The sequence below is a fragment of the Cyprinus carpio genome, chromosome A3, assembly GCF_018340385.1.
Source record: "Cyprinus carpio isolate SPL01 chromosome A3, ASM1834038v1, whole genome shotgun sequence".
In the NCBI taxonomy this organism is placed as follows: Eukaryota; Metazoa; Chordata; class Actinopteri; order Cypriniformes; family Cyprinidae; genus Cyprinus; species Cyprinus carpio.
In genome coordinates this window covers 21,482,837-21,499,621 of record NC_056574.1, presented here as the reverse complement: position 1 = coordinate 21,499,621, position 16,785 = coordinate 21,482,837, and the positions used below count along the sequence as shown (strand labels likewise).

The following is a 16,785-nucleotide window of genomic DNA, read 5'->3' as shown; positions in this document are numbered from 1 at the left end:
AAGAGCCAGCAATATTTGTATTATACAATGCCATTTTGTTGTAGCTATGCCCCATAGTCTTCCTCCCTGTCTCTTTTTCTGTCTCCCTTGATCTGCCCCACTTCCGTTTCGTCCGCTCCTTCACTCTCTCTGCATATCTGAAAGCTCTGAAAGCCCCAGTATGTACTGCAGCTTTTTTTGCAATTAAATTTTCATAGGGTTCTTTCTCAGCAGCTATAAGAATAACTTCAGTTGAGCACGGCCTGTTATATATAAAGCCCCGTTCACCGGTGAGAGAAGGGAAACAGGAGGAAGAAAAAATTGGGGGTACAGCGTGCCAAACAGCAAGAGTAATAAAAAGAATAAAAATGCTATAAGACCAAATAAGAAATGACAACATCTGATTGGGCTGTACAGAACTGCAAGCCTTAGTCATATGGAATCACCATCCTCAGGCTAATTCTAAAACAAACCTTCAATCCTTCAGGTAAATCTGCTGTTGATTTGTGAGATGGATCGTCGTGGAATTGGGATTAAACTGGTCCCTGAGGTAACATCATTAGTTTGCGAAAATCTTGAACACAGCATTGACATCACTGCCCTATTTTCTGTCACAGAGGGTGGGTGAACTCACCGGAAACAGCGCTCTCTGTTCAGAGTGGACAGGCTGGCCACGAGCGATAAGACTATAAGTGCACTGCACCATCTTTGACTCTATAAGGCGAGATTTTGCTTACTGTATGTCTGCGACTGAAAGGTACAGGGGATGTGGATTAGGTGGGGCTGTTCAGTCCCTTAGATTGGTTACTCTTTATTAATCTTTAAGTAAAAGAAATCAGTAATCCTCTACGCTGAGGATTAGTCAAAACCAAAATAATACAGGATGTCCGGGTTAAAAGGTGAGGCCCACCAATTTCAAGCCCATCTGAGACAAAAGTGTTTTTATACGCTTCATGCACAAGGAGTGTTGTGCTGCAATAAAATATATATTAAAAATAAATTAATACTTCTTTTCAACAAGAATACAATTGATCAAATGTAACAGTAAAACCTTTTACACTGTTGCAAAGAATGTCTTATTCCAATAAATGTTGTTCCTTTGAACTTTCTATTTATCCAAAATTTCTGAAGGCATCCCAGTTTTCACAAAAATATTAAGCAGCACAACTGTTTTCAACATTGATTGTAATAAAAATGTTTCTTGAGCAGCAAATCAGCATATTAGAATTATTTCTGAAGGAACATGTGACACTGAAGACTGGAGTAATAATGCTGAAAATTGAAATGACATTTTAAAATATAATAAAATTAAAATTGCTCACAATTTCACAATTAACTATTTTGCAAATGAACAGTAGTCTGTGTATGTACCTGTATGTATGCTTTCATATAAGCACTTTAGAACAATCAGAATCGAAAATTTATCTTGAAACATTCTCTTGTCATTCATGTGAATAATAATTTAAGAATTCAAGTCATTTAATCAGTGAAAAACATACCATTATCCTCATTAAAAGTTCCTCACACCTAAAATAAGATTTTGGTCACCTCCAGCATTAACAGAGATATTCAGATTGCACTGCAAATCAAAATAAATCATTGTTTAGTGCTACTCCTGGTATGTTCTGTTTGGGGTCTATTTAAGCGCAAGTCAAAAAATCCAAAAATGCAATTAGGAAGCTCTTTAGTGAAGTTTTGCAATGTGACTTACATAGTATAACAGATCAGTCCAGCCCTCCATGGTGATGCACTGGAAGACTGTGAGCACGGCAAACAGGATGTTGTCAAACTGGGTAATTCCATAGTTAGGTCCAATCCAGTACTGTTTACATTCTGTTCCATTAGGACACGTCCGAGCGGGAGCCTCTTTCCCACACGGAAACTCCTCCCGGATCTCATCTATCAGAAAGAAGGGTTTTTTAGTTGATAGTGACCGTTTTGGAGATCATGAATGAAGAAGTCTGCGAGTGAGAACAAACACATAAAGGCCTACCGGTGATTTTGTCAAAGCAAGTGGTGTGAAATTTGCCCATGTAGAACTCCAGACCAATGATGGCGAACATGAGGATGGCAAAGAAGAGCAACAGACCAATCTGCAGCAGAGGGATCATGGCCTTCATGATGGATTTAAGCACAACCTGCAAGCCTGGAAGAAAGAGAACAAGCATACTGACATTGTGAAAGGCTTTAGTTTTTTTGTAGCATAAAATTGAATTACAAAGCTTGGCAGAGTGTATAATGGGCACAAAGGGTATAACATAAACTGATAGATATCATACTTCAAATACACTGCATAAGCATCATAAAAGCAATCCTTATTCTGCACTATATTCAACTCTACTCAGGTCATGTGATAGTTTCATTTTAGGAACCAAATGCGATTTAACCCTCCCCTTTAACCGAACTCTCATATCACATCCAGTGAAGGCATTTTTATTATTATATAAGCTCCTGCTAAACAGCCTCCCAAGATTTGTCCTTTTTGGAAGTCTGACAAGTCACCCTTTCACCCACAGCTTGTACTAGCCTACACAAATTATATTAACACCTATAATAACGGGTGTTCACGTTAGTTTGTCCAACACCTGCACATATATATGAGGAAATGATGACAAAATGTTACTCACTGGGAATCCCAGACACCAGTTTGAGGGGTCTCAACACTCGAACAGCACGTAGCGTCCTCAGATCAAGGTCTGTGCCCACTGTGGACAGGATTCTGGAGAGACAAGAAAAGACAAAGTCAGTTTAAGGTTATCCTAGGATATTGTGGTAAAGCAGCCCTTCCACTCATATAGGATTTGCTTTTAGTGACAGATAGCTTTTTTTGAATTAAGAAAAGCATTTGTAAAGGCAGATAAAGGTGCTTAACCCAAGCTCATGTAAACCTATTCGCATCCAGACTAAACTAATGCCCATTCTGAACACTGATAAAGTGAAAATCCTTAATGACCATACAGTATTAACACTTCCCCTAGTCAGACATCTACTAAACAGTGTGCGAATGCAAGATGGGCTCAAAGAAAACAAACAGTGGGAACTAATGGTTTCAGAGAGGATGGCACACACTGCCCGTCCCCCCGCAGAGTGAATGTCAGAGGTCCATGCGCAGAGAATAGAGATAAATGTGGATACTGCTGCTTTGTATTCATATGACCTTTATTTGTGCAGGAAAGTCACTGGAAACTGATTCTCTTTAGTGATAACATGCAGAGAAGAACAAAGACGTGAATCCAACTGAATCGATACAGCATCGCTGCTAGTGAAACATATGACACAGGAAATTTAATCAACATTCATACCCACAACCGCAGCAGTAAAATATCAGTTTTTAACTCCACGTGCTTCTGGAGACAGCTGACATCCTAAATCCGCTTCATTGGGCATGACATATAGGAAAATGACCCTTGACATATTACAACCTGTCTAAAACTGCTTTGATATGAGTGTCAACTGCTGCCTTCATCTTTGTGTTCAACAGAACAAACTAAAAGCGAAAAAAGCAACATACGTACATAGGAAGGGCTGAAGGAGGACTGGTTATGCCATTAATATTAATGTAATTTAGTCTTTGTGTTTAAATTAACAAACTAAAATTGAGAAGGACAGAAAGGGGGATGGGGATGATGAGGGGGGCAGAGGGAGGGAGTGAACATAGAAGGGGAGGAAGATGGGGTTGGAGGAGGAAGAGGGAACAGAGAAAGGGGAGGAGCTAGATGAGAGTGAGAGAAAGATGCAGACTGGCTGATTTTTTCAAATCTCTCTGCGCCTATTTATAGAGCTGCAGTCTGAGAGCCACCACTGTCAGCTGTACCTGACTTATTATACAACACTTTCTCTCCCGTTCTCTAACACACTCATGCACTTGTTTTTCTGTGAGGGTGGGGACTTTTCATTGACTTCCACTGTTTTAAAATAAGCTAATGATACTTTTGGTTTGTAACCCTGTTCCTAACCTTGACGCAACCCCTTACGTATATTTTCTTTAAGGTTATTCTTCACTCTTCATGGTTATCCAGATTCTTCAAAATATATTTTGTCTTCAGCATATTAAATAAATAAATTAATACCGGTTAGGGACAATATGTGAGTAAATAATGACAGAAATTACATTTTTGGGTGAACTATCCCTTTAATGACAAGCGGCAGCATGTTTAGTATTAGTCTGCTGTCACTTTAAGACACGCATCTAATATACAGGCACGGATCCGTTTTTCTCACAACTTTTTACTTTCAATTTAGAAATAACCAACTGTGCTTATATGTAAACCTTGTGTGTTTTTGACACTATTAGAGCAATCAGATGTGAAAGATAACTTAGTCCAGTAATCAGGTGGTGTTTGACAGGTGTTTTTTTGTATGTGCACGCTTCAGGTGTATACAATCAGAAAAAGCACATGTCAGAACAGCACGCAAATGAAATGTTTAACCAACAAGGCTTTAATGCACATGCAGATAATTAACTTTTGTGATTGTGAAGTGTAGTGTCCCATGATGTAACTCTACTGTTGAGTAACATTTGAACTGAATGTACTGTAAGTGGTGTACAGTATATTGCGACCGAGGCACCAGAACTGCAACTAATAGAATGTGCGCTGTAGCACGATACTATGATGTTTCTTCAAAAGCAGATTGTGGAGAAATTTAAATCATCCACAATCAAAAATTATCATATTGCACACCCCTACCTAATGGCTTGAGTTAACATTTTTAATGCCCCTAAAAAAAAAAAAAACAACAACAAAAGAAGAGGCAGACACACAGCCAAACCAGAAAAATAAAGTAACAAATTCATGTGTTGTTCATAAAAACAAAACAGGCCTTGCAGTTAATGTGCATGTATAAATAAAATAAAATAAAATAAAATAAAATAAAATAAAATAAAATAAAATAAAATAAAATAGGTAATCTAAGTTTAAGATTCATAAAGTGTCTGTTCTTTCCACTAGGCTGGATGTGCTGAGAGAGAGATGCCTTGCTGTTTTGAGCTTGGGAGGATTAGGAAGGTGAACAGTCCAGTGGAGCCCACAAAGACCCTGGCAGATTGGGGTTATGGGATACAGAGGAGGACTCACAGGTCTTTACACTGCACTGACAGTGGGCAGCCCAGAATGTGTACAGCTGGAAGTAAGAGAAAAAAGAAGGGAAAGTGAGGGGTTTTTTTTTGGTAACAATGGATGTAAATGTAGGTCTGTGCTGCTACTAGTCAAAGCACTACCTTTAGTTTCCAGTGCTCTGCAGATACTGTACCAGCAGTGAAGTCAAAAATACATTCAAGTTTTTTGTTTGTTTAGAGAGCCGATGAGGATGACTCTTACCATAGACTTCCTCACAATACACCATATTCCCATAGCAACCGGCAATTCCTCATTCAGACAGTTTCTACGGTTACTGGGGCCTTCTCATTCATAACTGTTTCCATGGGAACAAGAGCCATTTCTCATTGATAGAATCTCAGCATCACTGCACTAACAAGGCAAAAGGAGGAGTTTGATGGATTTATAAACATAGCATTGACATGTTCTACAATCTGTCCAATACACAGTCAGATATTCTTTTTTGAAAATTAACCAGACAATTTACATTATATCTATACGTAAAAAGGGCAAAACAATCACTAATATCAACTAAAACATTCTACGCGATTCTATATGGCCATACAGAAATCAGAAATCCACACACACGTGCATAAACAAAAACAGACTTTGGTTCATCAAATGATTCTCATGTTTAAATCTCCTGCCCTGGAGCATTTCAGTGTCCTATTTGTCCTATTTCTCTGTGCATCTACATAAGGTAAAACACACACACACACGCGCACACATATCCATGTTTTTTGGCACATTCCATAGACGGAATGGTTTTTATACTGTATAAACTGTATTTTTCTATCCCCATAACCCTACACCTAACCCTCATAGAAAACATTTCTACTATTTTTCTTTTGTTGTATATATATATATAACTTAATTCTGCATGATTTAAAAGCTGTTTTCCTCATGGGGACCTAAAATAATGTCCCTGTACGATCAAAAATGAGATAAACTGGCATAATAACATGGCATAATAAATAGCATAATTTTTTTGAAGAATCAATTTGTAGAGTCAATCTTAAGAAGCATTTGTTAACACTAAATGTGAGATTAATAAATATAAATCATAGAATCATAGAGGAGGAGTAATTTGTGATTATAATTTGTTTTACATTATGTTTGGATGCAATTGCAACCTTAGTCAAGAATGACAAATATTTTTTGGAATAGCTACATTTCAGCTAATGTAACCGTGGACAGGAAGGTCTTTTAACACTTTTTTTTTTGCTTTTTTTAATCATTTAACCATACTGTGTATGCGTAAATGGTGTATTTATGCACTATGCGCTTGATGTTGCAGCAGTTTTAAATCAAATTTTGATGTTTTGCTCAGCATATTCTATCAGAAATTAAAGAGAAAAAGAGAAAGAGGAAAAGGGCTATCAATGTGCGTTATATCAAAGGACCAGGGCTGAGGTGTTGAGAGGGGACATATAATTTCATCTTCAAAGTGCTCCTCAGCTGAAAACACATCCGCCATTTACCTACCACAGCAAAGAGAGAAGAGATGTGAGGTGTGAGGGGATATAGGATTTTGGGGTGTGGGGGGAGGGGGTGTGTTTTGTGTGTTGTGGCTTTGCTGGATGATTGATCATCTGCAGTAGTGAAAAACAGGTTACTGCAGCAGCTCCTGCACAGACTGCTCTCATTGGCTTGCTCTAGTTCTCCTCTCTCTCTCTCTCTCTCTCTCTCTCTCTCTCTCTCTCTCTCTCTCTCTATCTCTCTCTCTCTCTCACACACACACACACACACACACACACACACACACACACACACACACACACAAGCCACTGCTTGTTTCCAACCTATTGCTTCTCCAGCTGCATCTTTCCCTTTCTCTTCTCTTTCTCCCCTTTTTCCTTTCTCTTCGCTAAACCCTAGGAAACATGGAAAGACAGACCCAATATCACTCTGCAGTTCATTCCACCAGCCACAGCAGCTGCTCTCGCCCTCTTTCTCAGTCTCTCTTACTCGCTTCCCTTTCCTCTTTCACCCCTTGCTTATGATGTATTTGTTTTTCATCTAAATCAAATTTGTGGCATAAAAACACATACATCTGTTAAACATGACAACTGCTCAACCATCTTCAGATGCTCAATGTGCACATGATAAAGACTCTAATGGAGTGAGAAAAGAAAATGGCTGCAGCAGGAAAACAGGGCTATAGCTCTCCTCCCTACTGCAGCCAACACACCCTCTGACCCATTTACACACACACACACACAGTCTCAGAAGGATCAAACAGGAGAATCTCATTCTGTATGTACACATATAAACACATATACTGTATATACAGAGAACACATGGTATACACACATAACACCTAACACTCATGCTTGTGCCCTTACAAAAATACACCACAGAAACCAAAGTATAGTGTTAATACAGACATTTTCTAAACACTTATTTTTCTTGCTTTTTTTTTTTCAGGTTATGTTTTTTCTTTTGCTATATTAGCAAATATGCACATAATAATTAAGGTTAATTGAGAATTAATAATAATAATAATTGTTTTTGTTGTTCTTATTGTGGTTATTATTAGAGGTAGTAATACACTGAAAAAAATTTCTAGGAAATTTCACAAACAAGGACACCGAAATGCAAGTTAAATTTTGAATTAAACGAGATATTATTGAATTAACGTGATAGTATTTTCTTGTGAAAAGAAAAACACTACAATAATCTTTGTTTTATTTACAACTTTGAAAGATATTTTTACAGTGCAGTAATGCTAATAGCAGTAGTATTAATAAACAATATAAACTAGCATCTTATCTTTACTCACTCTTCATATATTGTATGCTTTTAGTTGAAGATGTACTAATGAAACTTGTGTTCTCAGGTTGCATGTCAACTCTGTTACCATCATATTTTCCCTTTTAAAATAATAATGACACTTACATATTTCCACGTTATATACATAACTGGACGATCATAATGTCAAAACTGCACCCATGATTTTGTACAGTAAAAATTTGATCATTCAAAAGTATCAGCCTTAAATTCTTTATGAAATGCCTTGTATTATAATAATGTCAACTCAAAACAAAACCGTCAATCCCGTTAGAATTTTGTTAACGTTAAAATTTATTTTGAGTTGCACAACTCTATTTATTGTCTAACAAAACATTAGCAAAAATATCAGCATTAGAATTTTCTTGCCCTTGAACACAAGGTTTATGTCAACTATCAACCCTGTTACCTTTTCTTATAATTGCATGTCCTTGCATTAAGCTTGAGCTGCCTAAAGAAGATGCACAACTATTTATTTGTCTAACAAACATTTAAAATTGTACAAAAATGTACTGGAAAAGGCACCAGGTTCATAGAATGACACGACCGCGAACTGCATGGAAACTCACTAAACACACCTACAAATGCATCGACCCTCTTCAGGCAAAATGTTGTACAAATTCTCAGAATATGATAGAGCTGAGAATCAGTTCACTGCTGATGTGACCGAGCACGTCACATGATAAATGTTTTTGCCACACATACCTCATTTTTCACAACACCCATCATGCATTAAACTACCAATAACAGCACCTGAGACCCAGCAGTGTGTTAGCAATAATGCTAACTGAGCTACTATGGATGATCAGTCAAGCTTGTGGATTGTAGGTCAAGAGGCAATAGTCCGAGCCAACCTATTAGCACCTCTGCGTTCAGTCCTAGTTCTCAAAATGACAAACTAAATAGGGTGAATGAGTGAATTTGATGTGCGTAGAGGATGGAAAGGCTACAGACAATATGCATACCAGAGAAGAGGCACATTTCTATAACAGTATAGAATATCACTGTATTTTTCAACAGAAACACATACATGTCAGAAGTTTGGGGTCAGCTTTTTTATTATGCTTTTATCATCAAGGACATAATCAATTAATCAAAATGAGTATAAAACATATAATGTGACAAAAATGTATTTCACATAACTGTTCTTTCAAACTTTATATCCACAAGAGAATCCTAAAAAATGTATGAAAAAATATTGAAAACTACGAATGTTTTAGAATGATAATCATAAGTCAATAATCTCTAAAGGATCATGTGACACTGTAATGTAAGTAATGGCAGCATAAAGCATTCAGCTTTGCAATCAAAGGAATAAATTACTTTTGAAAATATATTAACATAGAAAACTATTTAAAATTGTAATAATATTTCACAATGTTATTGTTTTTACTGTAATTTTCGGTCAAATAAACACAGCCAAAACCCAAACTTCTGAACTGTAACGTACATCATCATCAGATGCAGAAACTCATAAGATCAATATTCAATTTGCTAAACTGATGAATATGAATTATAGAATATGAGCTTAATCATTAGCATCTACGGTTCTGATTATTTTAAAAGTGCAACATAAAAAAAAGCCTGTTCACACTAAATCCAGTGCTAATAAATAAGAACATTTCCACAAAAACACTACACACTATAGTTTATTACAAAAAAAAACACCCCATTACTGAATTTTCATTATTATTAAAAAAAGGCTGTATTAAGCTTTAAGGATAACTTAATTGATTAATTCTACTGTATATTACCATTAAAAGAAAATCAAGCAGTTAAAAAACTGAAGAATTTAATAGAGGTGGATTGCTTCATACAATCTTGATGTGAATAGAGCTTAATTAGATAAAACAAACAGACTAACTATGATATGTGCAAACCTAAACTCCTTACAACAACTGGAAACTGTCAAGATACTTCTACCAGACAAGATATTGGAGTAAGAGGACAACAATCTAGGTACAGTGTGTCTAACCATCAGATTTTCTTATGCTCCTCCCTCTTTCTTTGCAAACAATCGTGATTGTCTACAGCCCTGTGCTGTCCCATCATCCTTCCTCCTGCCTGTTTCTCTTTTTTCTGTCTCGCTCTCTTTCTCTGGTGACATTTGTAGCATGTCCTCACTGCTTGTATCCGCAGTGCTGCTCTGATCTGTGCTCACCATGAGCTCATTAGGTCAGGAGAACACAACATCACTTGCCGTGCAGTTACAGCAGACATACATACATACACATCTACAAAAACACATGCAGAATTCATATTAAAAAAAATAGTGGCAAAACATTCACCCATTTTAAAACAGAATATCACAGCAGGCAATATGCCATATTAGAAGCATGTTAAAACACCAACACAGCGATATTAAAAAGCTTGTGGGGTAAATTCACTAAACAGTTGCACCACTTTTGCACCTGCATCTTCTTCACTAGCCACCTGTAATCCAGTTTAACCAGGCGTTATCTGTGCTGGTTTAGCACTGCATTATCATTATTTTCAGCACAAACACACCTTCTTTCTATGCTAATTAGGCTCATTATAGATGATGTCTGCCTGGTGCAATTAATGCTATTACTGCACGTGAAAAGCAGGTGGCAGGGACAGAAAAAGTATCAGTATTTTACAGCAAAACAGTGCTTGCCATACCAGAAGAACCAAGTACCAACTCAGCTCAGACTGTTTTGAAACTATGTCATGGCATTTTGTGCAGACACTCTGTAAGAATGAGAGTGTTCAACAGCATACTGTTTTTTGTTGTGCTATCAAAATTTGTATGAAGAACTTTAAAACTGATTTGCAAAATCCTTTACTGAATCAGGTGCTAAAACAATGCAGATGACGTGTGCGCATAAATAACTGTATCAGTAGGCGCAATTTATTCTTAGTGAATGCTATAAGCATGTGGATATGTTTGTTCTGACTTACCCAGTAAGCACCACTACAAAGTCCATGACATTCCAGCCATTGCGTAGGTACGAGCCCTTATGGAAGGCAAAGCCCAAAGCCAAGATCTTAATGCCTGACTCGAAACAGAAAATGCCGATGAAGTAGGGTTCTGTGTCTTCCTGTGAGAGAGGAACACAAAAGGACGGTCAAAGAGAAATAAGTGTGTGTAAACATGAATTAACCACTGGATTTCTGCAAAAAGAGTGACACATCAGAGACCAATTAGTTACAATATATGGAAACAAAGAAACACTGATCAACACAACCAGAACTCACCAAGCGCTCTGACATAGGTGTCTTGTCCCCGTCTGGAAGGTGCTGTTCCAGGGCCAGGACGATGCAGTTAGCGATGATGGTAGCCAGGATCATGTACTCAAATGGAGTGAGAATCACAGGTCAAGGAAAATGTTTCAAACAACATGAATGTAAATTACAGATGGCTGACATTCCAGAAAACAACATGTATAAAATATAAACAATATAAATATAATAATGAATAATAGATGTAACTTCATAATGAAAAATATAATATGAAATGATAAACAGATCATATTTATAAATTCAAGTACTATTCTGTATTGTGGAATTGTGGAATATTTTTTGCAGATTCTAAAAAGCAGTACTAAATCTTTTATGATCTTATTTTTAAGATTTAATTCCTTTATTTAAAAAAAAACTGTAAAACAACTTGCAGACTCTTTAAGGGATATGTGAACTTAAGAGCAACTGCACTGGCTCTCTAAACCTCAGTGAAGAATCAAGACATTCGAACAATCTCCTTAACCTGATTACTTTGCAAAATCACATTGAGTCCCTTGCACTAAATACAGGTCATGGTAAAATGCAGCAGTGGTTTTACAGAAGTCTACTGAGAATCAAGTCCAACCTCACTGAGAAAATGCTTCATAAAGCAAGCGTAGCATCATGCTCACCCTGCATGGACCAAACAACAACAAGCACCTACTCCTTACGGCTGGTTGAGCCTGTGGCGAATAAGCTGGTGTTCATGCTGAAGTAATACATGCCGTGGATGAGTATGAGTCAGGCATATTCTGTATGCTTTAAATGACCTCATCACTCGCCACTTACATTTACTGCAGGCCAATTTGTGTATGCATGCATGTGTGTTGAGAGCCAGCACAAGCTTAGAAGGTTAGAGTATTCTGTGTGATTCAAAGTGGCATGCCTCTTTGGCTCACTATACACAAGAACTTCAGGGTGGGTAGGATCTGGCTATTAGGACTGACACACACACACACACACACACACACACACACACACACACACACACACACACACACACACACACACACACACACACACACACACACACACACACACACACACACACACACAAACACACACACACACACACACACACACACACACAAGCTCTGTTAGAAAACCTAGAGAGCTATGCAGATGGTATTTTCAAATCGCTATAAAAGAGGGAGCAACATTATTTTATGTTTATTTATTATGTTTATTTTTAAGTTATGATATTTGGAATAAAAATTGGTAAAAAAAATGCACAGATGAATCATTCAAAATAAGATAAATAACATGCATTCAAAGAATAAACAGAGTGAACTTTAATTTCATGCCTGCCAGTGATATTTTATTATTATTACTATACTATTACTATACTATTAAAGTTTTTAATAATATTTTGAATTTTTAGATTTAACATTTGAGTAATTTGGTTAAGTGTTTTTGTCAGTTTTATTCATTTTTTAACTTCTATGTAGTTTTGTTATTTTTATGTCAGTTTTATTTTTAGTTATTTGAGTAATTCAACTTAAACTAAACAAAAATTAGAAAGTTGCCTTGGTCATTTTTTTTTTTTTTATACTTTTCACATTTATTTTATTTAAAGAAATGAAAATGCTGTTATGGTTTTAGTTTTAGTTAACAATATTAGTTGTTATTCTGTCTTTAAGGCATCATAGACTTGCTCCCAATGCAAAGGCTTTAACAAAAGGTAGGCAACTTAATTTTGCCACTTCCTAAGATACTCGTTTTGAACTAATTCCAAGGCAGGGTATCATATTTACTTTATGACTACATGACGCAAAGCCAGAATGCATTGCTGTGAGCTCAGTGCAAAAATCTTTCCAGAGAGAAATGTCAATTAAAATTATAACCCATTCAATACCAAAAACAACCTAATTAAAAACTGTCTGTTTTTATTTTTATGTCTTGTTTGTATCTTGAAATTACTGAAATACAATTAAAAAGAAATTTGAAGCAGGCAATGTATTCTGGGAAATGAAGTGTTCAGGAATTTAAAAGGCATTCTTAATTCAGTTTTGAATGACACAACCCACACCAGAATGGCCTGATGACCTCCAGAGACAAAAATCACCATCAGAGTGAACAGGTTGTAGGGTGTAAAACAACATGAGGTGTTACAGAGAAAAAAGGGAGAATGATTCATTATAGTGTGGCATAAGCTGAAATAACTGTCAAGGCAAAGAGAGAAGGAAAGATCAGGCCGGATTTCAAAGGCTCTGTACAGTAAAGACCCCAGTTCCTTTAAAACCTGGCAGTCCATCCAGCATTACAACACATCAACACCCTCAGTGCCTTTTAATTAGCCTGCCTGGCCTCTGCTCCGAGTGTGTGTGTATGTTCTTCCACATGCATGCATAATAATATCAGTGTTGTCATGTGTGATCATTCTAGTGTCTAATTTAAATACTACTGTTTGTATGCCTGTGGATGATGAAAGCAAAAGTGGCGCACTCTTCCTCTGTGTCTAGAAGGGTGGATGAATGGACATCCTGTTCCCGCTCTAGAGGCCTGTGTGTGTGATATGGCCGCAGAGTGTGATGTGGCCGATGCATGTGTTTTGGTGCTTTGAAGACCCGTACCACTCTCACTCTCTTTCATTGTCAAAAAGGTGCCCATTTAAAGAGAGGATGAATATGAGACAATGCTATGATGTACTCTGCCAGGAAACTTTAATTATGAACCCACCTTCCTCCCTCTGCACAACACTATATATAGCAATGCCATTGAGATAAAAGAAGGCGGTAGACAAAGGAAGGGAGAAACTGTGCTTTCTCTGCCTGTGTTCATGTGTTTAAAGCAGCGTCAGTGGCTCTGAGAGGTCAAACCTGTTAGCAGTGAGGTGACAGCTGGTACAGGAGGTCATGATGAAAACTCTCATAATGCAGGGATCTTAACATGGTAGGTTATTCTGATGCCTCCCAAGATACCTAGTTTTCAACAAATTCTACAACAACAGTGAATGTATCCTTTGTGGAAAAAACAATTCAAGAATGCAATGTGCAGAGATTAGTGGAAAAAATAATAATCCAAGATAGTGGATGAAGCAAAGAAAAGGCTTATTATAAATATGCTTTTCAATATTTTAAAAACAGTTAGTTCATTTAAAAAAGACAGAGATTTCATAAAAATAATTTAAAATAAACTTCCATAAAATATATTTGTGTATGTAGGCAAAAAGAAATTAATACTTTAATTTAGCAAGCGTTGCATTAAACTATAAAGACATTTATATTTTTATTTCAAATAAATGGTGGTCTTTTGAACTTTCTATTTATCATTCTGCAATAAATAAATAAATAATAATAAATAAAAATATTAAGCCCTTCAGCTGTTTTCAGTACTGACAATAATAAATTTATTTATTAACTTAAGAAATAAGTTTCTTAAGCACCAAATACTAAAGGATCATGTGACTGAAGACTGGAGCAATAACTGCTGAAAATTCAGTTTGGCCATCACAGGAATAAATTACATTTTAAAATATATTCAAATAGAAAACACTTGTTTTGATTGTAATAATAATTGACAAAATTATTACTGTATTGAACAAATAAGTGAAAATATGACACTTAGAAAAACATTAAAATAAAATGGTTCAAATGTCCTGCACTCATCTTTTCCCTCTTTCCTATTCGTTCTCACACTCTTCCAGCATCCTGTGCATCATGTGAATCTCTCATTCTCCATCCCTTCATCCCTCCACCCTGTCCCCTCCGTCTGCTGCTCCCTCGCTCTACTTCTCCCACTGAACCTGTGCATTCATCATCTCCCTCATCAGCCCATCTTCATTCAGCCGAGTGCAGTCTGCACCGTCAGCACGGCCGCCTGACACACCGCTCCACAGAGAGATGGATGGAGACAGATAGAGAGACAAGTTGAGACAAGAAAACTGAGTGAAGGAAAAGAACATAATCTGCAACGGGACCAAAAGACAGAAAGATGCAGATGAAGGTGGAGGATACACACAGGGAGGCATTAAACAAGAGCGACAGATTTTGATCTTTGAACAGTTTGAAAAGAGTTGGTAAACTGAAGTTGCAAAAGTTTAAGTCAGGATGAAGTGCTGACTATTCATGAATTTTTCAACTGCATGTGATTTTTTATTTTTATTTATTTTTTATTGCTTTGCATGTAAATCAGATGTTCTATTCTTTTTATATATATATATATATTATTATTATTATTATTACACAAAAAAAAAAAAGAAATCACATGATTAATAAAAGTAAGACTTCTTTCATTAACTGATGTTTGTCTGCATATTTCTCTAGCATCCCTAAAGAAAGGGATTTCAATGCTCACATTAATTTAAAAGGCCAAAACAAAATGGCTACATAATTATTTTGGCTTAGCTGTGATTAAACAGAATCTGCAGCAGATCTTTTTTTCTTTATGTTGATGTACATGCGAGGGTAAGAGATTATTGAAAAAGCAAATATTGCATCTCGAGTTAAGACATACTGATAAAAAAAAAAAAAAAAAAATCACATCACAAGGTCAATTTTTTTCACAAGAATATCAATAACATGCATTTAAAAAAATATAGATAGAGTGAATATGATATGAAAATCATAATGACTTAACTAAAACTTTCAGAATTCCAGAGATATTCCCTTGCACTCAGTGCAGAACATTTACAGTAAGTCAGATTCGGCTCATCAACCATTCACCACCTTAACTTGATTTTATTGAAGAGTTGCAATCTATGAAATCCTATATAAGTAGCAGTATCAAAATGGCTGACAAGACATATCAGACCTTGGGACACACAGAAGCAGAATGAGTTGAAGCAATCAGACTCACACAGTTATACTAGACGCTAATCCACTAATACAGTACATGAGTGATTTAATGGGCACGACAGTCATTCAGTGAATGTGTGTGTGAGAATCACTGGTGTGGTAATTAGCAGTAGTAGACGGAAAAGTGCTCTACAGAGCAACCGGAGAAGCCCAGCCAGTGAAATGTAAATATGTATTGATTTCCTCATCTGGCTGTAAAGTCCCAGGCTGTTTGCTTTTCTAATTCTATCTCTTGCATTCTGGCACTGCAGCCTGAATAATTTATTAACTAGAAACAGTGGCGTTTTTCCCTCTCTTAATGTAGCTATAAAAGATAGGTCTGTAGTTACAAGCGCTAACACTCTTTCCATCTCTTTCCCCTCACTCTAATCGCACATTTACCCTTTATATATCCTTAGTGCTCAGAAATCAGTCTGTTAGGACAGGATTAACATAGATACCGTTTGTGTGTGTGTGTTTAAGCAGCATAAATGAAAAGTGCAGTAGGCTAATTAACTTTACAGGAAGTTCTAGGTGGAACATTCCCCTTAATTCCTGTATCAGAGAGAATTCTGCAATAATTACATGCAATACATACACTACTGTTAAAAAAATGTAGGATCAGAAAGTTTTTTTTCATACTTTTATTCAGGAAGGATGCATTAAATTGATCAAAAGATTAAGTGCCCTTATTTATTGACAATAAAGGCACTTAATATTGTTACAAAATATTTAGATTTCAAATAAATGCTGTACTTTTGAATTTTCTATTCATCAAAGAACCCTGAATTTATTATTGTTTGTTTTTGATCATATTTATTAGGAATTACAACAGTGATAATAGGAATAAATTTTGAACAGTAGTGCACACATGTAATAATATAATATAATATGAAGTTTTT

The 16,785-nt window shown here is 36.3% G+C and overlaps 1 protein-coding gene across 26 annotated transcripts in view; it reads right to left on the bottom strand.

Annotated features, from left to right (window-relative positions):
* Positions 1-16,785, bottom strand: part of LOC109060317 (voltage-dependent P/Q-type calcium channel subunit alpha-1A-like) — a 79,477-nt gene that overhangs the window by 55,473 nt on the left and 7,219 nt on the right. For all 26 annotated transcript variants that reach the window (XR_006154788.1, XR_006154787.1, XM_042723363.1 and 23 more), the window contains exons 2-6: positions 11,085-11,190; positions 10,788-10,927; positions 2,607-2,698; positions 1,973-2,125; positions 1,691-1,878 (exon numbers count right to left, since the gene is read on the bottom strand). Coding sequence is in view for 24 of the 26 variants with exons in the window: in XM_042723363.1 (XP_042579297.1) it covers positions 1,691-1,878; positions 1,973-2,125; positions 2,607-2,698; positions 10,788-10,927; positions 11,085-11,190 (679 nt within the window). In the remaining 2 variants the exon portion in view is untranslated. The remainder of the gene's footprint in view (positions 1-1,690; positions 1,879-1,972; positions 2,126-2,606; positions 2,699-10,787; positions 10,928-11,084; positions 11,191-16,785) is intronic.